General features: G+C 41.7%; 1 protein-coding gene across 2 annotated transcripts; it reads left to right on the forward strand.

Annotated features, from left to right (window-relative positions):
- The first annotated feature begins 11710 nt into the window (after positions 1-11710).
- Positions 11711-23007, forward strand: lrrc4.2 (leucine rich repeat containing 4.2). Of its 2 annotated transcripts, none has more exons than XR_009715043.1 (2): positions 11711-13052; positions 22498-23007. XR_009715043.1 is itself a non-coding variant. In XM_061284282.1 (2 exons), exon 2 carries the CDS (start codon positions 13296-13298, stop codon positions 15282-15284), a length of 1989 nt encoding a protein of 662 aa, XP_061140266.1. In that variant the 5' UTR covers positions 11713-13052; positions 13175-13295; the 3' UTR covers positions 15285-16664. The 2 variants fall into 2 exon arrangements, 1 of the variants encoding a protein (XP_061140266.1); XM_061284282.1 differs by lacking the exon at positions 22498-23007 and adding an exon at positions 13175-16664 and having other exon boundaries at positions 11713-13052.
- Positions 23008-23296: the final 289 nt, after the last annotated feature.

Here is a 23296-nt window from a genome sequence, read left to right on the forward strand (position 1 = left end):
TTTTTCCCCCCTTAGCGTTATCTTTAATGAACTCATATTACTGTAGATTTTTATATTATAACAGCTCTGAGTATAATGCTGTGCAGTTCCAAACGTCTGCTCACAACCAATTGCCACAACGATAAACATTGTTAATGGCGTTTGACTAAAAGTTCTAAAAGAACAGAGGCAGATTCAAACATGCCTCGTGGCTAAAATATGGCTTTTGCTGGGCTTAATCCATCATCATCAATGTACGATAAAAACAAGAACATGTTGGACAGTTGTATGAAAATGATGAACATTTCTGCCAAAATATGTTCTGGATGCCCCCACATGTTATTCTTATGACTATAATCCACCTGTTTTCATCCATTTTGACATTCTACTGAACTGAACTCGTCGAAAATTGATATTAAAGTGTTCACGGGCTCGCATTGCCCAACATCACGTGACCAAAACCAGATAATACCAAACGTAATTTTTGTTTTGACAGCTGTTGTAACATGACGTGGGATGTTACATGAATTCATTTGACAAGTTGACATGTTTAGTATTGAGTCAAATTCCCAATCACAGCAAAAGCAAATCTAAATCCAATGAAGTTTCCATTTAATTGGAGCTAAAATTTAGACATCAAGCCCTGTTGGCTTGCGGTGTGAAAAGTTTAATAATTAGCACTTCCTAAACCAATAAGTGGTTAAATATGGATCAGCGGAAAGTTTGAGTGAATGTGTCTGCAGGCAAAAAAATAAATAACCAGCTTTCGAGGGTTACAGAAAGGCTACAATGGAATATGAGCATAAAGTATGCATAAGCAGACAGCTATAATGGCCAGACATACACAGCACATGCATTAATATTACACATAATGGCACATTTGCTGTTAATATTTTAGTGCATGCAATTAATGCTGTGAGTTTCATCATTGGCAGCAACACGCTGGATTGAATAATAGCAGGGGGGAAATAAAAAATAAAGATAAAACGCATTTCCATAAGGATATTATCTTTTTTGTTCTCCTATGAGAGAAAAGTTTGCTTATCGACCAGAAGTGCATGGAGAATGAACTGTAACAGCCTAGTTATTAAAATCAATAGTAATAAGTCAAATACCTCAATCTGAGTTTGTCTCTTGACCCAATCGATGGATATAAAATTATCCTGCCCGGAGTGCAAGTAATCCTGCAGAAAGAGAAGAGTTGGGTCATGAATATAGATCAACACTACTACCCATCAAGTAGTGAGGAGAGAAAACAATACCACAAGAAACTATCAAATGATATTTTTTAAATTACCAATTTGCATCTGGTTAGCGTAAGCGTGTCTTTGTTATTTTCCTTCTTGTTTTAAAGCTGCAACATGTCCCCGCTAGAATCAAATCCTCCCGCTCAGCCGTAACTTTGCAGCTCAACAGCTGTGACTTTAGTTCAAAGTCAAAAGTGAGACTGTTTGCAATTGCAATTTAAATTTGCTCAAGTGTTACATCTAATCTTCCTTCTTGTTTTGTCCTTTGTACAGCTGTCACATTTATTACCATTTTCTTCCCCTGTACTTCCCGCAGAAGACCGACTTTTATTGTTACGAATAAATATATATTTTAATACCATACAAGGTTACTATAAGATTTGTCCGCAATAGAGAAAACAGATGTCTCCATGTTGGCATTTACGCGTAATGCACACACAGGACCAATTTCTTTATTTTGAGTCACACCACCAAAAGACTTGCATGTGGAAGAATTCCTAAACATAAAGAATCTGGTGAGTCATGGATGAGTTTACATCAAGCGTCAATTAAAACTGAAATCTAATGAGCAATAAATAATGTGCAGTTCTTTAAAAATATATATGTTCTTCAATATTTAATAGGTGGCAGAGTACTCCTGTGGGGGAACATAAAACAGATACACCCCACAACTGAACCTGCATTTGGCTCGGCCATGTTTCATGACAGATGACTCATCTATCATGCATCCGGTTTGACTGTTGTTTTCTATTTCCAATATGCCGTTTTAATGTGAAGAGTAATTAGGCTGTGTGGTATTAAATCCTCCCGCTACCTATAAAAAAAAACAATCTGCTTCAGACGAAATATTGCCCTGGAGCTTGATACAAATTACAAATGAGCTCACATACAATTGAGCTTTTTATATAGAATGAATTGGGATGGAGGAAATGTGTTTCATTTTTAAACGATGGCGTGACTTTAAATCATTTATTCTGCCTGTGAAATAAAACACCCATCCGTGTGTGTGTCTGCACTGTACAGTATATCTGTGTGTACTTGTGTGCATGCTGGCCTGTATTTCCCTGAGCGTCAGGGGTGCTTGTAGATAAATGGCCGATTGGTATTGACTTCAATTTAGAAAATGCTGCCCTACACTTTTCTCTCTGCAAAACGCCGCCGCCGCTCCCAGGGAGGGAAATCCAGGACTGTTCTGCCAAAAGGAAATGTATTACCGAGGGTCACCGGCTCAAGTTTAGGGGATTGACTGCCTCCACAAACACACACACACATGCACACACACACATGCACGCGCATAGAGAAAGTAGAAAGCACCGCTTGTCATGACATAGCTTCTGATGTGCGTTGCGGGGGCTGGGGCTATGCTGTCATTGATGAAACGTGGCAGTGACTTAAGAGTGACGGCTACCGACCGACTGAAGGCAGGCCACAGGCGGATATGTCACAGCTAGTTTAGAGCCGCCATAGCATCCCTTTTTACCCAGGCGAGTTTGACTCGTATGATTCAACTCGTTTGTTGTTTACAAGCCCGGGCAGTCCTGGCAGCGGCCCAGGCTTAAATGGATGAAAAGCAATAGGTGGAGATTGTGCCTTGACAGCAGCCAAACCTGCACTCAGACCTCATACAGACTTAGATTTAGCTCACCACAAACTTTAACTGTTTACTAGGATTGTTGCAAACTGAGAGTGAAATGTGACCAGTGGTGGAAAGTACTGATATTTTGCAACAGTACGCAAGTGGATATTTCTCCCCTCTCCCCCAGGGGATGGATCAAAATCACATGGGGATGGGTTAAATGCAGAGGACAAATTTCACCCCACCCAAATGTGTGTGTGACGACCATTGGGACTTTAACTTTTAACTTTTTTATGGCCAGATTTGACATTGTAAGATAATCAGCAGCATTTTACGACCATATTATCACAGCACTCATGAAATAATATTTTTGATTTTTTCATTTTTGATGTAAGATTACGGACAGTGCAATATTACTTCAAATAGTAGCGACAATATTAGCTGGACACACACGCATACACGCGCGCACACGCACACACAGCATCACTTCACAAAATATCAAACATTGGAAGAAAAATCCCTTTTTAGTGCTGCCTGTTGGCACAGTAACTCAGGGCTAAAGGAAGTCATACGCTGGCAGAATATTAATAATGTCAAGCCAATCACATTGCTGAATGGGGAGGGCGACAGATATTTGCATATGAGAGGTGAGGGAGTCCAGCCAACACACAAGCTCTCATACACCGCATTACCAGTGTCGCGGGATGAGTGGTTGGGTCTGTCCAAAAAAAGGAATTTATTTTGCGTAAATGCTTTGCATATTACGAGTGGTAAAGGTTGCGGTTTAATAAATGCAATTATTTAATGACCCTGTGATTGACCACACTTCTCTGGATAAAACACATATTTTAAAATGAGTCGGAGCGTAGTCTTGCAAAACAAAATGCTTCTGATGAAGGTCACCCGTATCAAAGTCTATTTTGTCTTTGCGGCCAGGAAGTGCGGGCGGGCTGGTTTCGACCTCGCCGAAATCAATCATAGCGCTAATGAGATACACAAATATAAATAACTGGCTATTAACTGGGAGCAATCAGACGTGAAGACGAAAAATGGATAAATACACGGCAGCAACCTGTTGGAACTAATTCCTTCAGGAGGAAGGGGGTGGAGGTTTACTGTAATAATGTTTACCTTTATTAATCACTGCTATCAGCATTGCCTGCACCCCTAAAAGTGGATAATACTGTTTTGAAACAATGGGATTATATAGTAATACGGCATAATCTGAAATTTAGTTTATGGTGCTTCGAGAACAATTAAAGCAATATTAAGGAATCATTGGGTTATTTGCCCCTCCCCTTGTACTATTGCGATATTAACCATTTTTAAAGAAACCATTTTATTTTACTTCTGGGTTGTGAATGAGGGGCCCAAAAAATTGGGTATACTCATGACATCAGAATTAGAAATTTGGACCTGCTGGGTATATCAGGCCATAGGGGATTCTCCCATTTAACATACTGTAGCAAAGATGTTCATTGAATCACTGCATATTGTAGCTCCAATCAAATTCTCTGTAAGAATTCCTACAAACAGCATGTGATGCGTCGGGCTGGCCAATATGAGAGCCGTGGGATTAGGAGCTGAGCCAATTCATTGGCCATTAGTGTTCCTAGAACCAAGTCACTGTCTGCTCAGTGAAGCACAATCAATGCATTCCATTGAGCTGCGTGGTTTCTATTAAGAATTGTTTGTCTGCTGAGAGGTGACATTTGGACAACGGATTGATAAAACAAAAAGGCTCAGCTGTCGGGTTGTGTGAGGAGGATTAGAACAACAAAGCAACGTGGGCATTGAGTCATTGATTGATGGATGAACAAGTTTGGTCCCTTGTACATTTTGTACTGAGTCTGTCATTCTTCATCTAGTGGTTTTGTCTCTTTTGGTCATTTCCCAATTATGAATTCAAATGGCTGCCAGATATGAACTACCCTGCACATTTATTCTAAAATTAGTTCGCCACGAAGTATAATACTCTCGAGGTACTTATATTTGTTAATGAATCAATTTTGAAGGCATCGTTGACTCATTGAAGAGCTGCTCACCTCATATTGGCCTCGTGCGAGAGAATTACCATCCGCTGTAAATCCATATTTCAAATGGGTCTTTGGGCATTGTCTGTGAAATGTGTTTAATTCTGGAGCCTCTCGACGCTCTTGTGTTGATTCCTCATTGGGCCTTTTTCCCATTTCAAAGAAAAAGTTCCAATACGTCTTTATTTTGCAAGCTTGTGCATTTAATACAAATGTTACGCAACCGAGGCAACTTGGCATGCGTTAGAATTCGGTCACAGATGGATGTAAAGGAGAGGATTCGGTCATCTTTCAAAACAAAATACTTTTCGCCTCGGCTAATAAAAAAAAATAATCTATTTTCTCTCTTATTAATCCTGGTATTCTGCAAATGTTGAATCAAAGGCAGCTGATCAGAGCTGACAAAGCACAAAGAGGTCTGTGATGAATTGAAATGAATATCTCATAGCCATCGTGCTGTGCTTTGTGGATCCCCGAGTGAACAGCACGAGATTGGCGAGCCCACAGAGAACCAATGGGTATATCTTGGCATGAGTCAAGCCTCCTAAGACCACAGTTCGATCTTGCCGATTGAGCCAGGACAGCAAAGAGATCACCTCCTGCCATCCTAAAATGGCCCGGCTCGTGATTAGGGAGGAAAGGGAGTCGTGAGTGAGGGTTAATGAATACGGGCCGCATTGATCCACTTCCATCGGGCTCCTTTCTTCTCCCGGCATGCACCGCTTCTCTAACGGGAGGCCAAATGCTGTTCCAGCATTTTGCTGCGAGCGACCACGCACAACGCAGACTCCCGGATGGTCAGCGAGACATCGAATAGGAGCTAAAGGAGGACAGCGGCTTATACTGGCCGCTAATTACCTAGATCAGTGAAACATCAACTCACAGTAATGAATGTTGTTTAGCGGTTTGGCAATGTGATTGTCGGAGCTGACTTCACCGTTGCAGCACAATTCATCCTGATCATTGGTGCTTATTGCTCTATAGCACATGCGTCTGCCCCCATCACTGCCGGGTCAGCGAGCTCGGCCGCTCTCAGCATTGTAAGCTAAATCATGTCACAAAGAATATTTCGGGCCTGTCATCAAAATTTGTGGTGGAGTCTGTAAAAGTTACTTGAGTGTGTAAAATTATGGAGCAATTCTTGAAAGAGCAGCAAACCGCTCAAGCGTGACTGAGAATGACAGATAGCTGTAGTCTATTGTAGCATAATGTGAACGTCTATAGGAGAGTGGAGACAATTCCAGTTAACTTTGGTTGAGATGTAGAAATGGTTGCTGTCCCATTTTCATACATATGGACTGTTTTGTTACCCGTAGATGAATTTCTTCATTTGGCATTTATGTTTTTTGAGTATGTGGAAATGTGGAAGGGTGACAGCCAGCTCACGGAGAACAGGCTAACTCCAGACAGAACATTTGTAGCTATAACATTATCAAATGTCAGAGAGCCATTCAGATTTTGACCGTACTGCTCTTCAACGTCTGGCTAAATTAAACGATACCGCCTCAGACAAAGATTTCTTTCATTGATGTCTTGGCAGCTATTTGCACAGGAAAGATCTGCTGTTGTTATTTTCTTGCGTGTGAATCAGACTATGTAGCTGGCAGCGTTGTTGGATTCACATTTCAAGAGTCTCCACCTGGAACCAACTCCAAAAATGACTGGAAGATCTGCTTGTGTTGGTAAGGTTAGGTCTGACGTCTTGATGGAAGTGGTGATCATCTAAGATCTTATAGAAAGTGTTAACAGAAGAGTAAGGGAAACAAATCCATATTTTCTCCCATCCAATACTGGTGCAGCTTTAGTAAGGCAACCTGTTGGCTGTGAATGAGCAACCTGGACAACTTTATGCAGCATGTGGCTTTACACTAACGAAGGTCTAGCCTCCGCCCTCGTTTCTTCCCGGTGTAATATTGACCCCAGGCATCTAAAGAAGGAAGGCGAGCACAGCCAGCGTGAAGCTCGGTTTGACATCAATGTTCCACAGTAAATCTTTTTTCTGTGCCAATTCCGAAGCACAAACGCTGACCTCCACATTTCCATGTATCAAGGAAGTGGACACGGTAGTTCTACTTTTATGCAATCAATTACTTGGAGTAATAACAGTGATTTATGAGTCATTTTCTTCAGTGGAACAAAAAAAAAGTTGGCAAATCCTTTTGTCACTCACTGGACAATTGCACAAGCCAATATGATAGAAAGCGGTTAAAAAAAGAACTTGTGATGGATCAAAAATTTTGCTTTTATATACCTGCGAATGCGGCAAAAAAAATCTAAATTTGACATGAATTAAAAACGCCGCAGGCAGGATTGCCAAGCCCAGCCAACACAGCTTCAAGTTCAAGCAACCAATCATCAGCACGCCCTCTCAAACGTTCCGGGGAGTTCGAGCAGGGAAGATGGGGATGGTTCCTGCGTGATTCAAGCAGGTGGTCATAAAAAAGAAGGCTGCTTATTCCAGCTGCAATTATCTAACTTTAAACGGTAGTGCCTAGCCTGTTGAGCAACGTCATGTGGGAGTCAGCCAATGAGAGTTGGCTGGCTGTTAATTGGCGAACCTGTTAGCCCTATAGCACGGCGAATGCCTCCGGGCGTCAGTTTTGGCCTTGCATGAAGGTACCCATCACATGACCACCTGTGGGGGAGGTTGTCCTTCATTGTAACTTGTGGGAGAAGGAAATATTGAAATAGCAAACAATGTTTACCTTATCATAGATGTGTAGTTGTGTAAGCCATTTCTATATACTTCACAGTAGACACATTGGACGTGAAATAATCCCATATTGGATCTTCTTTCTTTTACTTCTCTTCCTCCATATTGTTACGTAAATCTACAGTAACATTAGTTCTTGTAGCAAAATGGCCACCCTCAAATTCTGCCATGTGGTGAGAAATGTGTGTTATCATATATCCTCTGTTAAAAAAAAAAAAAGAAATACAGTGAGACCACACAAGATGACGATATGGCGAGGCACAACAGCATTTGCTTTTAGAAAATGGGATTGGGAACGCCTGCTTTCCAATGTCAAGAGATATTTCACCGCTGTCATTCGCCGATAATTGAAAGCACACAGAATATTAGTTGGAGCGATAACCCACCAAACTTGCTGTAATGGCTTTTTGAAGCACACCGCACATTTTTTGAATTATTAATCTCGCTGAATTGACACACCCTCACGCATAATGCAATGTCAGACGACAAAGTAATTCCATAAAACTGATTTAATAGTTACTGTATCAATTTCCAGCACGGCATAACTCTTTGCCTGATCCCATTTCACACGTTCTAAGGAAGAAATGGTCTCCAGCTGTGTCTGCTCATCTCTCTCCAACAGTTCCATGACTGATAGCCAAAAGGGAGAGTGAGAAAGAACAATACTGCGGTAAACAGTAGACAGAGGTGGGTGGAGGGGAGCTATAGGCACAGCAGGCGGGAAAAGTCATATATTCAGTGTGCTAACTGACCTTTCCATGCTCATGCCCCCTGTAATAAAATTAGCACTGCAGCTATAGCCGTGGGCCATCAATCAATTATGAGGCCAAACCCGCCTTCACCCCCTTAACTAACAGTTATCTCTTCCCCAGTACGTCACCTGATGTCAAACTGCCCCGCCGCCCTCACATGGAAAATATTTCAATCCTCTTCAAGACCATATTTGTTACCTCCAGTGACACTGTTTTTTCATCTGTCAATCATCTTTTTTTGTTTTGTACCCCTCTGAAAGTTGTTCTTTGATTTGTTAAACAAATATTCAATTCCCTCTGTTGCTCACATAATTGTATTTCCCATGAATAATGTCAAGCAACATAGGGTGGTTCACTATTGTTTTTTTTTTTTTTTAGTTCAAAAGCATCGTCTCATTTTGTTGCAGGGATAAAAGAAAAACTGGAGAGGATTTTTTTTTTCTTCATTTTTAATGACTATACACACCTTATTATTCTTGGTCACTGAGGCTTTACATCTTTCCTGATTTGGAACATGTTTGGAACATCATTAACTCAGTTTTACTCTAGAAATGTTTTATTGCTGTGCCTATAGTTCATACTTGATTGGATTGCCTGTAGTTATGGCTGCCACCATTGTATTCCAAAGCAAATTTTACACGTCTTTTAGTACTTATATTGATCATCCAAAAATATCTCATTGCTTCTTTTATGGATTGTTCCTGAGATTTCTCTCGTCTTCTGTCTATTGTTGTGATCTAATGTTTACAGACATCTCTTCTTGTGATATAATGAATGTAAGTGCAGCAATGTTGTAGTGTCCAAAACAAATCTCCCTCAGGGATCATAAATATCCTCCTATCCTGTGTACACTAGCTGTGAACCGAAGACAGCTTGGCATATATAGCAGCAGCATCTACATTGACTCCTTTAACATAAATGCAATCCAATACGGGAACTGAGCCAAAAATGTAATAAAAGTGCTCAGTTATGATTGACAGATAGTATTTAAGTTAACTTATTTTTTATTATTGTGCACTGCATCATATTAGGAAGTGTTATATACTCACCGTGTGTGTATATATATTTCACCAAGTAATCTATAAAATGAGTCTTTTCAATTATACCTATAAATTATGAACACATACACACAATTTAGTCATTTGGATACTGCACATTAATTATTGTCTTTTATGGTGACACTGAACATTTCACTTTAAACTACTTACAAGTGGCGTCGAGCAGCCCCACACTGACGTATTAGCTGGTTAACAACTGAGCACAAGATTAGCAAGCAGAGTGACAGGACTTCAGGCAGTTGTAAGGATCAGAAGTGACACAAGTAACATTTCTGTCAAGCAGTTACATATTTTTTTTAATTATATATTATCGGATTGTACATTCCCAAAACTACAACATCAAACTGATGAATTTAGTGTTACAGTAACAGTCAAATGTGAATAACATTGGCTCGTTTGAGCTTCCTACGGATTTTAGAATTTTAGAACTGCAACCCCCCGTTAATAGTATTCATACGAATAATTACTCCAGCAAATGTTGTTTTGCAAAATTATCAACCCTGGGCTGTGATAAATTAGCACTGATGCCCTTTGAACCTCCCATATAGTCCAATGAGGAGAAAGAGCAGAAATTGCCCAATACCGCAAAGTATTTATATCATTCCCATCAATCAAGTTCTAATTAAAACTGGAAGTGACTGGGTTACATTTATAATGATGGCCATGTGTGGCATTGAGCCAAATTCCCAGTAGCAAAAGAAAAAAAATCTGGTCCATATGTGTGTGTGTGTGTGTGTGTGTGTATGGTCATTAAACACAGCCTCCTTCATCTCCTGCATTGAAATGACGCTTATAATCTCACTGGTTACTTTTACTCCGGAATCCCTCATTGTGCCTTTCCATCTACATACAGACGTCCTCATAATTCAAGGTATAATTTATTTTATGGTCGACTCTACAAGATCATTTCCCCTCCAGTGCTTGACAAATGCGTTAGAATCTTCATCCAGCCACCCATTTCAAGGAGCACACCACAGCTGACTTTATGTGAGAACTGGGGTACACCCCAGACTGGTCGCTAGTCCATCACAGAGCACATTGAGACAAACAACCCTTCACATTCACACCTCTGGAATGGTTTCCAGAAATGTATTAGAACTACTGTCATAAAATCGACGAGAGACCATCCAGCATCATGAGGTGCTTTATTGCAGACTCTCAATTTATGACATCTTGTGTGTCTAGCCATTTATTTTCTAGAACTCTTGTCCTCAGATTGACCTTGCATGCCGCAGTGTTCACTAGTCAATCTCCCATCCAGACAAATTATCTACCTATTTTAGCCAATCGAAACAGCTCTCATTATTCCCTTTAAATTCAGCATGGAGCCACGCGGACTACAAGGTGTGAAGATGCAGGCGTGCAATAAAATTCAACTGCAAGATTGCCACTTGTCTAGTGGTGGCTAGATGCCTGTCTACAAGAATAGTGCCTCAGAGTGTTCAACCCACAGGAGGGTCTGAGCCCATATTAATACCAAAGCTTCTTTGACTGTGAGGCAGTTCTAGGTCCACCAGGTCAGTGAGAGGAAATTAAACTTAATTTGCTGCTTTTTACTGTGTGGGGATGTTAGCATGTGATCGTTCACGACACAGTTTATAGTAAATTTCATGTACAGTACAACATCAATAGTAATATACTAACATCAGAAGTAAAACTGGAATTAAAGGGCTTCTAGAATCATAAAAACATGATTTGGATAATTACGTAAATGTAGTACATCCATTTAAGGATCTAAACCTTGCACTTTGTTCCTACAGTATTTGTATTTCGTCAAGGTCCATGTCGTCCCCTTCAGCTCCATCTTTCGCCCTCGTTTCACTCTTAATTCTGTCTCCTTTCACTCGCCGTGTCTCTCTCATCTTTGGAAGAGATAACAGTGTGCTTTCATCTTCCTTCTCCCCATAGAGAAGACTGCCCAACAGAGCCAGAGCAGCCGAGTCAGCATTTCTGTCCCTCTGTGATGTCACGGACCCCCCCCCCCCCCCCTCCACCTCACCCCAACCTCGACCCAACGCCGGCACATGGTGTACATACACAGACGCACCCGTTGCATCAAAAATAAGAATAAATACTTTAAGAGGGAGGGGGTTATACATGAGCCCGGCGAGAGGAAGTGGGAAAAGACTGGTGCACTGCTGCAGAAAGACACCTATCGACCCAGACTTCAACCTTTTCCTCTACATTGAGAAGATTGTTTTTTTTTCAATACCGGTTTGAAAGGAGTTGGTGGAGGGGGAGGAGCTTGGAACAGGTAAGTGGAGGAGGGAAGAAAGACATGTAAGGATCAGGGTACGTGAAGGGAACGCGGGGTGGTTGAATGTGTTAACACACTGGAAGACTGCATCAAACCAATGCACTGCTCTGAGACAGCCTGAGCAGCTGAGAGGAGTGCGTCAGCAGTACATTCACGTTCCCACTGAAGGACAAAAGGAGGGGGGCACAGATCTTAGTTGCCTGCAACACACATGAAGGTGGAGGCGAAAAAAGAAGAAGGATTGGATCATAAACAAGAAGAGAAGACTGGGATCGGGATGCCGCTGCCGTCTGCTTGTGTGTGACGGTGGGCTGCCTTGTTGAGCGCTTGCTTGCCACCTCCTTCTCTCCATCTCCCTCCCTTATTCTCTTTTGCGCACTCTATCTTCCCCTTGCTCGTGATCTCTCTCTCTCTCACACTCTCTCTCCCTCTCTTTCTCTCTCCCTCTCACTGTTCCAGTCAGGCTACTGCAGCAGTCCACCAGCCGCACACATGGCCAACTAACACAACTTCCTACCTCAGCCAGCCTCAGAGGAGGAAAACTATCAACTAAGCAAGGCGACCGCAGGAGACAAGCTAAAAGAAGGACCGACTAGTGCAGGGACGAGTCCTCAATTGCCGTTTACGGATACGGAGCCGACTTTGTCACACATCTATCCTCTCTCTCTCTTTTTTTTGCTCTTGAGGACAAGGAGCGCTCCCTCTCGCTTTCTCGCTCACTCTTCAACAGCCTTTTGCCAAGGTCTGGCAGTGCAGCGCATACTCATTCTACAGCCGACACCACTCCACCTCCATCCCCCTTGCACACCACCACCACCACCACCCCCTCCCCGAGGAGGAATAGACGGATTACTGCTAAGTGTGCTTCACGGCAGCCTGCAGCTGCTCTGACCGGGCCAGCCCGATTCTCGGAGGAAGCAAGAGAAGCGCAGAGGAAAAGGAAAAGAGGAAGAGAGGAGGAGAATGAGGGGGATGATTGTGCCTGGAGTTCTTCAGCCTTTTTCTGTCTCTCAGTTTCTGTCACAACAGGGCTAATCACCAGCCGAGGAGCCCTTGGCAAAGTCACACCGAGGGAGGTCTTGCCACCAAACAAGGCGACCAGCATGAAACAGGAGACGGCTGGACTGTGATTTATTTAATTTGATATCTTTTTTTTCTCACTTTTTGTATCCTCTTTCAACCCAACAAAATTCCCCATGGATCAGTTTTACGTCTGAAAGACTTGGGGCCAGGTAAGGGGATCTGGGGCAACGGAGATTTAAGTACCTGGCAAGCCTTTTCGGCCTTACCTGTATCCCATTGCTCAGTCCTCACGACCAGGAGCCATTTTGTACCCTCAGCCAATCAAGGCAAAACAAAACGACTAAATCCTGCCACACTGACCCATGGACAGACGTTAGAAATCGATGAGACGAAAACGATTCCCAAACTAATGAGGTAAGTCAAGTTATTGTTCTTATGGAAGCTTATTTAGATGTTTTCCTTCTTTGGCCCTTGTCCTAATCTCTCTTCACCTATCTCTCTTCTTTCTGCTTCTGGCGCATTCATTTTCGATGCAGCGTCTTCCTGCTCTGTCGATGGAACTCGGGAGCCTCAATTTGCTCCAGCCAGGCTAGGGTGTTACATCCTCTGGTGTGTGCCATCTCCCCCCACCATGCAGAATAATGTGCCCTCCACATCATGAGTCCTTTGGGCCAGGTTAGTGTGCAGCTTACCTGGAACACAGCCCTGCTTGCCGTGCTCTCCCTCATGGTGCCTGCTCTCAGTATGTGCCAGTCCAGCAGCCCAGCCCTGGGCTCAGCCAGCTCGCAGAACTGCCCAGGCATGTGCTCTTGCACCAACCAGCTCAGCAAGGTGGTGTGCACCCGCAGAGGCCTGGTTCGGGTTCCTTCTAACATCCCAGCCAACACCAGGTACCTTAACCTGATGGAAAACAGCATAGAGACCATACAGGCTGACACCTTCAGGCACCTGCATCACTTGGAGGTGCTGCAGTTGGGCAGGAATGCGATCAGGCAGATTGAAGTGGGGGCCTTCAATGGCCTGACCAGTCTTAACACTTTGGCGCTGTTTGACAATAGGCTGACGGTGATACCCAGTGGAGCTTTTGAGTACTTGTCAAAGCTACGAGAATTGTGGTTGAGGAACAATCCCATCGAGAGCATCCCGTCTTACGCCTTCAATCGCGTCCCCTCTTTAATGAGGTTGGATCTCGGAGAACTGAGAAAGTTGGAGTACATCTCAGACGGGGCGTTTGAGGGTCTTCAGAACCTCAAATACCTCAATTTAGGGATGTGCCACCTAAGGGAATTCCCCAATCTCTCACCCCTCGTCGGTTTGGAGGAGCTTGAAATATCAGAGAATGTTTTCCCTGAACTTAAACCCGTTGCCTTCCACGGGCTCAAGAATTTACGTAAACTGTGGATTATGAACTCCGGCATCACCACCATTGAGAGGAATGCGTTTGATGACATCACAGCTTTGGTGGAGTTGAACTTGGCTCATAATAATTTGTCATCTCTCCCCCATAACCTCTTCACACCTCTGCAGTACTTAGTGGAGCTCCATCTGCACCACAACCCTTGGAAATGTGACTGTGATGTCGTGTGGCTCTCCTGGTGGCTCAGAGAGTACATTCCCACCAATTCCACCTGCTGTGGACGCTGCCATATCCCCAGCCACATGAAAGGGAGATACCTGGTGGAAGTGGACCAGACTACGTTTCAGTGTTCGGCACCATTCATACTCGACGCTCCGAGAGACCTAAATATCTCGGCGGCGAGGGTGGCAGAACTCAAGTGTCGCACAGCTGCCATGAGCTCTGTTAGATGGCTTCTCCCCGGCGGGACAGTACTGACACATGGTTCGATTCACCCACGGATATCTGTCCTTAACGACGGGACCCTCAACTTCTCCAATGTTCTGCCATCAGACACAGGGGTCTATACTTGCATGGTGAGCAACATGGCAGGGAATTCAAACGCCTCGGCCTACCTAAATGTCAGTAATGCCGAACTCAATACTTCAAATCTGTCCTATTTTACTACCGTAACCGTGGAGGTATTAGAGCCAACGGTGGAGGAAACCCCCAAACCCAAACCAACCGTCCCTGCCTCGCCTTCAGTCTTCAAACCTGTCTTCATTTCCACCCCTACTGTGCTGTTCCAAAACACGCAAACTCCAAGACACGTGTCAATCCCCACTGCCAGACTTCCCAGCGGGCCTGTTGCTAGCCTGGATGAGATCATGAAAACCACCAAGATCATCATTGGCTGTTTTGTTGCTGTGACCTTGTTGGCAGCGGCCATGTTAATAGCGTTCTATAAGTTGCGTAAACGGCATCAACAAAGGAGCACAGTGGCCGCGGCCAGGACCATAGAGATCATACAAATGGAGGAGGAAGTCCCTCCAGTTCCACCCTCTTCTGGATCTAGCGGCTCGGAGGAGACTGGTTTGGTATTGCCTACCCTAGTGGAACACAACAGCAGCGCCTTTAAGCCTGGCTATGTGTCGTCCTCTCGTCAAGGGGCCTACGCGGCCCATTGGACCCAGAACAACACTCTGCACCGTTCAGCCAGACAGCATCACAGCCACATCAGCACCATAGCAGATCCATATATCATTAAGACTACTCATGAAAAAGAGAAGGTTCAAGAGACCCAAATTTGAATAATGTTCCTCCTGGGTTTGTCTCTGACTCTGCCCCAACCTTTTGTCCATGTTGTAGAATGCACAAAGAAAAAAACATGGTCCTTTTTTTTGTACAGAAGTGCAAAGCAGAGACACTTCTTGTTTCTTGTACATGCCTATACATAAGTATATCACTGAAAAGAATACAAATCTATATATCTATATACGTTCATGAGACTATCAGGAAGTGGTGGGATATGCAGATTCTATTAGAAAAGAAAGAAATTTGACACTATTTTCTAAGAACAGGTGACCTCTGCTTAAGGAATGCTTTTAGTCAATGAGAGCGACACTCGATAGTGCAGAAAAGGAACAATATTTAAGATGCAGTAAAAGATGGGGCTTTGTGTGGTTGCTGATAACAGCCTCATTGAAACTTCATTTTTCCTTTGCCAAACACGATATGCAATAAATTGGTATTTCCCAACAAAGTGGGGTTGAGGGAGTGGGGGGTATAAAAGTCAAATGTGTCTAAATTTGAGCATTTGTGTATGGATACCGATGCGATGGCACAGATGGAGCGAGTGCTGTTCAGTAGCCGAGAGACAAATGCTTTTTGGACTGCAGTACATTTTCTGCAGCTCAGATTTAAACCTGTGTTTGCTGATGTCATGCTTTGACCATTGTTTTTTTTTTTCTCTAAACGTGTTAAATGTGTGTGCACATCAAATGATCCGGCAAGCACACTAATAGCAGTTGTTGCAAATACTGTTTCTGGTTTGCATTCTGTTGTGTTGTTTCTCTCCCTTTTACGTTTTGCTTCTTAATGGCTTGTGTAGTGTCTAGGGCTAATTTACTTATGCATTACAGCAGTTGCCTGACTTGTCTCTGCAAGGGCTCATTCTGATGCTAATTTTTCGGCGGAACTGACATGCGGTGCAATGATACAGAGTTCCGCGCCCCATTCTGGCTTTGGGAAAGGTTAAAAAAAAGAAAAAAAAAATGGATCAACTTTGAACACAATGAATGTTTGTCTGCTATCCGGGGCTTTTTCCATGGACTACATTGACTTTGTTTTACCTGTTTGATTTGAGGAACACTATTTTTATGGAGAGACAAAAAGAGGCTATGAAAAAAATAAAACCTATTGGTTTGTATTTCTTCAAACGGAAACACATTCATCTCATGTCTTTTGTGTGTGCGTGATTTGTTTAATCGTAAAAAGCGGGTGTCGGATTGTAAATCAACCCCTAAACCTCCCATTTTACTCTCCTATGCATTTACTTGGTGTCTGCATGAATGGGTCTTTAAGTAAGTGGTGTACAATGATGCATTATACCCCACAGTGGGGCTTTATGCAGGTCAGATACGCTGTTGGTCTTTGATTCCACCACTCATGAAACGTTCTTCACTAAGTGAGCAGAGAAAAAAAATACATGTATCCCACAGTTGTACAGTTTGGGGGTTTCATTTCCTTTTATCTCTAGGTTCCACTGACATCTTGTGTCTTTTCCACAAAATGTTTAATCTGTTTTAGAGTGAGAGCTAAATCCAAAGCTTGCAATGGGAAGTAAACATTATTATTTTGTTATGAATGTACAAATCATTAGATATAGTTGGTACTGCAGACTCTATTTAAAACCCGCAGACAGCTAATTGTTTGTATAATGCTGTACACGCAAAGAAAACGACAACACAAAAAGTCATCTCGCTGAGGCTATTTGCAGAAATTAAAGTCTGAGCCCTGTGACAATTATACAGCATGGTGAGTTGGCAGGAACAGCAAGGCTCCACTCAACTGCTCCAGGCTGGGGGTTCTGTCGCTAATCACAGAGGTTAGCCATCGTCGTTTTTGTGCAAAAGCAGCATTCACATTTTCTTCCTTGACCTTGGTCATGATCAGCATGGTCTAATGAGATTTTAATGAGAAGTTACAAATATAAACAAGAAAGGTATTGTTTTGTTAATGTATCTATTTAGTGTCTGTGTGAGTGAGATACTCCAAAGATATGGTGAGTCAGAGACGTGGCAAACAGGTGATGCTTATGCTCGCGCCAGTTTATTTATTTATTTATTTATTTATTTATTTATTTATTTATTTATTTATTTATTTATTTATTTATTTATTTATTTATTTATTTATTTATTTATTTATTTATTTATTTAGACATGGATCCATTTTACAAGAGTCATTTTTTAATGTTAATACAGGAAAAAAGTATTTGATGGCTGAGGCACTACGCATAAATGGGTGACATTAAGCATAAAAGGGTGATTCAAAATGAGAAAACGTTGGAATAATTATAGTTCAGTCGTTTTGTCCAAATAAAAACATGAATTAACAGTGCTTATTCTTAATGTTACAAAAATTCATCTTATAAATGAATTTATCTTTCCTTGACAAAAAAAAGCATAATTTTCTACCCCTGCATTTAAACAATAAGGTGCCGTACATTTCTTTTGTATCAAAAAATTTGACTTTGACATTTTTAACCTAATGGCAAAAATGCATTGACAGAATGATGCTCAGCATGTTATCGTGCTGCCTCACTGTTCAGAGTTTGAATCATAACTTTGGCCCATCTTTGTGTATGCTCTCCCTCTGATTGTGTGGTCTTTCTCTGGGTATTGCAACATCTTCCCACATATCAATAACATGCATGTTAGCTTGATTGAATAATCTAAATTGTCCAGATGTGAATGTTTCTCTAAATACTTGTAGGTCGTTACGTGCCCTGTGATTGGCTAGTGACCAGTAGGGTGGCTGGCGTTTTGGTCTTTCAGGTACTCCTGACATGCAAAAATGGTTTTACTGATTTCAGCACATTCATTTAGTGCAAAATCTAACTAAATTCTCCAGGGAACAGATGCTATTAATAGGTGTGACTATACATCTGGTTCAGCAAAAACTGGGACGGTAATTATTATAATAGTCTGGCGTATAGATTGAATGGGTGCAGGTTATGTCAGGATGAAACATGACTTGTTAAGTGTTTTCTGGAAGCACAGCAGAGTATCAATGAGTAGGAAGACGTGTTTGTGTAAAGATGAGAGGAAAAACACCTGATATGATTGATATTGCATGTATGAGCATCGCATATTTTTTTTCCACACAAATCAGCAAAAATCAAAGCACAACGTTGCCTTGAGATAAGAATTTAATTCATTCCATGAGCACGCTTGTGAATCAAAACCAGAAATAATACTTGTGTTTCAAAGATGATAAAGAATAAACGACTGTGAGGGTTGTTAAATCGTCTGTCTACATGCACGAATGCACCGTTTGTGTTACAATATTACCACCAGGATGCAATTCATCAGCCCATTTGTGCTGTTTTAGATCGTTTGTTAGTGTTAAGAAAAGCAGACTTTCTTAAGGCTAACTTTTGTGGTTGTCTACATACGAATAACGTAATTCTATTTGTTCCGTGCTTAGTTTGACAGTAAACTGGTAGAAGCATTCAACAGCTCGAAGCCTCTCTTTTGAACAATTGTTCACGATCAGCCAAACCATTGCTTGCTTGTGCCTGAGTTAAGTTGACTACATTGCCCTCATCCATCTCTCATATCTCAAGTCTTTGCTCACAAGGAAAATGGGGAAAACTTTTAAATTTGGGTCACTCATATCTTAAGGCACCACTGTTTAATGGCTGAATTAGCTTCCCAGTTTCTGAGCTGCTTGCAACGATCAAAATGGTTCAACAAAGATAACCCCTTTATTGTCACTAATCATAATTGGTTGTCGGGCCCCACGTGGCCGATCAATAAGTAATTGCCATCAATGCTTTCCTTTAGTATGAATAAATTAAGCAAATGATGTGCTGTGAGATGTTTGATGGATACACATGGCGTTTCCAAACCTTTATTTTGCTCAGCAACGTAATTTTAACTGGGCGGCGAGAAATCTCATCATGTTAAAAATTAAAAGGCGGCCTGAAATGGTTATACAATGCTGCCATGAGACAGCGTTAACATGCTGATTATGAAAGCAGCCCTGGGCCTTTTTGTCTTAGATTGAAGTGTGATTTTTTTTTTTTTTTTTGCTTACCTGCACGGAAAAATCCTGCCAATACTTCTAGTAAAAGAAGGCATTAGCCTGAATCTAACCAGTCTCACTTCCTGTTGTTTATCATGTGTGCAACGATTCTTGCTTTCGCTTATGTGTCAAAAACTCCTGCCCACCCACCCAATTTTGCCTCTGAATAGCTTGCAGTAAAAAAATGGACTTTACCTCAGCCAATAACAATGACTTGCGCGGTTATCACAAGGGGAGGAAAAAGGCTCAAATTTGGCCCTACTGTCGATTGTGTTACCCTCTTTGTAGCGGCACAGCAGATTGTTTGATTTACCGGAATGACAAAAAATGTTAATCAGAAAAGAGCCTCATTAAGATTATTATCATTGGTAATCTGTTGTTTTGGCATCGTTGTCTTGTTAATGGGCAGCGATGTATTAAATCAAGCAATCAACATACGGTCCCCCTGGTACAGTTTGTGTCAAAAGCATATTTTCCTCTCCTCGCTGAAGCCAGCATTACAAATAAATAGCCAATGCTGGAGAACCTTCCGCCAAAGGCATCATTTAGAGCAGCCTGTCGGACGCTTACGTTATCCGTATTAGCGAGGCATGGCAGAGATGAAAAGAATAAAGTGGCAACACATACAGTAGTTTGTCTCACTCCAGCTTGATAGGATCTGCAGCAAAGACGGGGAGTGTGTGAGCGTGTGTGTGTGTGGGGGGGGGGGGGGGGGGGCAACTGCAGCAAGCGCCGATGACATGCTGTGGCTGTCGTTTGAGCTAAAGGGTTTGTTGCAAGCAGGTCCTTGAGCCTTAAGATCCATATCTGTTAATGAAGTCTCCAGCAGTACCAGGCAACAGTAAGTCTGCCAAAGTTTCCCTGGTGACTGATGCTTTTGCGCAGCCACAAAGAGAATGTAAGAAATGATTCACGGCCGCACCGCAATTAAGAAATAGTCTGGACTCCAATTTTCTTATCCCTTTTGTTTTCATTGCTTGATTAGTCAGCTCACACTTGACCGCATGCTGCTCTCAACATCTCATCTAGTACCTCCGTCTTCATCTTTTTTTTTTCTTGCCGCACACGACAAATTCTATTTTAATGCAGTAGGCTGAAACAGCGCTAACCTACATAGAAAAAAGGTCAGCGGAATTAATGATGCAAGGCTCCGGACTGTTTAATTAGCCATTCACTCACACTCATCCTCTTCTTTTTGTCATTTGCCAGACACACACATCATTCATGTTAGTGTGATATTTTGTGACTTCAATCATAAGTAACCTTACATATCAGAAGGTTGGCACACTGGATGTGATTAGGACCATAATTCCTCACAAACCCCATCCATCTATTTTCTAGCTTGCCAATCACGGGGCAGCAAAACAACGAGTCAAACTTACTATGGACAATTTCGAGTTTTCATTAAATATAAAACTGCATGTTTTTGGAATGTGGTTAGAAGCTGGAGTGCCCAGACAAACCCACGATGGCGTTGTTGGATTTCAATTAGCATATCAGTTTCCTCTCATGAGAGTTTTAGAGGAAATGTAATTAAATGCGTAGTCTCATACTGCACTTTCCAGCAATTATAAAGTGCTCGGGTAGATTTTCATTACATTTTTAACCACATTATTATTATTTTTTTACCCTAGCAATGCTGTCTTATGTGCCGTATAAATAGAATACCACTCAGCTGAGCGTCAACCTCCGCCAAGGTCAAACCACTTGTAATGAAGGGCGGCCTCTGTGAGTGAAAACTGCAGCCCATGCTTTAACTCTTCTTTTTTTTTTGTGCTTACTGTTTTCTTCACACTTTGGGTTGGCAACTTGCTACATCGTTAGCCTTTCGCTCCACCCACAATTGCCAGGGGGGTAGTTATTATTTCGGAGGAATTTTCATGGTTGCTCACTAACTTTAATAACAGAGAAAACATTAAAAGTATGACACACAGGCAGTTTACACATACACACAAACACACACACACACTCTTATTCGGCATACTTTTTATGAAAGCTGCATGCTGTTATTTTTCATGAGCACCGGCTCTAATTATTTCTTAATCATCACTTCTCTATGTATAAATTATGAATACACTTACAGTATATTGTCCTCGGGCATTATTGTGCAGCCCGTCATTGCCATCATGCAGGTTTGAGTCACACACACGCACGCACACGCACACACAGTACATGTTATTGTCACTGTAATTTAGGACAATGTGTTCTCATTGGAACAGTACAACTCTGGATAAAGTGTGGCAGCTGGACATTGTTCCCGGAGGTCTTTTTCTCTCTGTCACTTTTTCTGTCTCCATTGTGTGTGAGTGGCCGTTTTTTGTTGTTGTTGTTATTTAACCTCTCCCACTCACTGCCGCAGGAGGTAGGTGTTTGCGCAAACACTTGCTACACAGCCACATAATGAAATACTTGTTGTAAAATCAAATCTGATTGCACAGTCAAGGGAGCAATGTTTTTTTTTTTTTTCTCAGTAAAGTGATTAGGCCTGTCACGGCTGAGGTGTTTGTTCATTCTCGTCATTTTATTTATGATTTTCTTGGTCAAAATCAACCTAAGATGCACTGTAACTTGACAGGTGAACCTTATTTGAGTTAACGTTTGTAATGCACATGCCCAACTGCAGATCAACATAATAAATTCACAAAAAAAATAATATATATATATATATATATATATATATATATATATATATATATATATATATATATATATATATATAGTGTGTGTGTGTGTGTGTGTGTAAAGCTTCCCATAACTTCTTGTTTGCATGGTTAATGAGGTTCCCCTCTAATTTGGATTTTAAATATAATCCTATTCAATATTGTTTTATATAATATAGCGAAGATCAAAGTCAAAGTCTGCTTTATTGGCAACATGTCAAGACACACAAAGAAACCGAAATTACGTTTCCTCTATCCCACGGTGACGAGACATAGTACACGATAGACATACAAGTAAACGACACAATATAAAAACAAGAAGGCACAAACAATAAATAATAAGAGTGATAAATAAATAAACAAATAACACAATAAATAGATGTTAACTAAAGCTGAGGAGAAGACACATGCCTACCTCAGCTTAACATAACAACTTGGTTAGCAGGTTCAAACCATAAAGTCATGAAAGGCTTTTCCAGTAACGAACTTGTCAAACTGTCAAAGCTCAACGGAATTACTCAGTTCATTTTATCATCTTCTCATTTGTCTTTTTCAGACTTGACTTCCGTCTCCATTTTCCTGTAATGCCATTGACCCTGCCAATAACATCCAAGGCCCCAGGGTTGCCATGGTTTCCCCGGATTCCAGCACAGCAGTGATTGGTTGTTGAGGGCATAGTGGTAGACACACAACTGTGGGAATAGGGAGCCTACTGTGACCCTGACAGAATGTTCTGCATTCATATTTATGTGCAGGTCCTTGATTTTGAAAGACACTGGCAAGTAAAAGAACTGCTCATTCAAGCAGGGTTGTGCCGTGGTTTCAATAACTTCAATTAAGAAAGATGAAAAGCATCATTTTCCAGTGACCTTCTGTATGTGCATGTCAAGATTCCTCTACTTCCAAAGAAATTATATTGAATCATTTTTGTAAAATTATTGTTAGTGTGCCTTGACTGCAGCTAGTTATTTTGTGTTTCTGAGCGGCAGACAATAATCTTCCTGCCTCATTTAATTTCCTTCTATTTAAAGGATGAAACAGATAAATAAATGAAAACTTAATTGACCTGAAGAATTAAAACACAATCTTGGCCTTCAACTGAAGGCTCTGGTATTTGGTCCCCAGGTGGGCCTCACAAGTTCATGACCCATCACCGTTGCTGAATCTGTCTTGTCATTGCTTGGAAACCTAACACAGAGGTAATGTATGTAAAAACATGTGGAAAAAAAGTTTAGTGCCTGGATATGGAGATCCAAGGTAATATATGTACTTTATACTGATCAAACAACCTTGAGGTTTGTGTTTATATGTCCGGCACACTTCATTGGCACTGAATTGGATTTGGGCACTAGGAA

Source organism: Syngnathus typhle, linkage group LG7 (genome assembly GCF_033458585.1).
Source record: "Syngnathus typhle isolate RoL2023-S1 ecotype Sweden linkage group LG7, RoL_Styp_1.0, whole genome shotgun sequence".
NCBI classification, from domain to species: Eukaryota; Metazoa; Chordata; class Actinopteri; order Syngnathiformes; family Syngnathidae; genus Syngnathus; species Syngnathus typhle.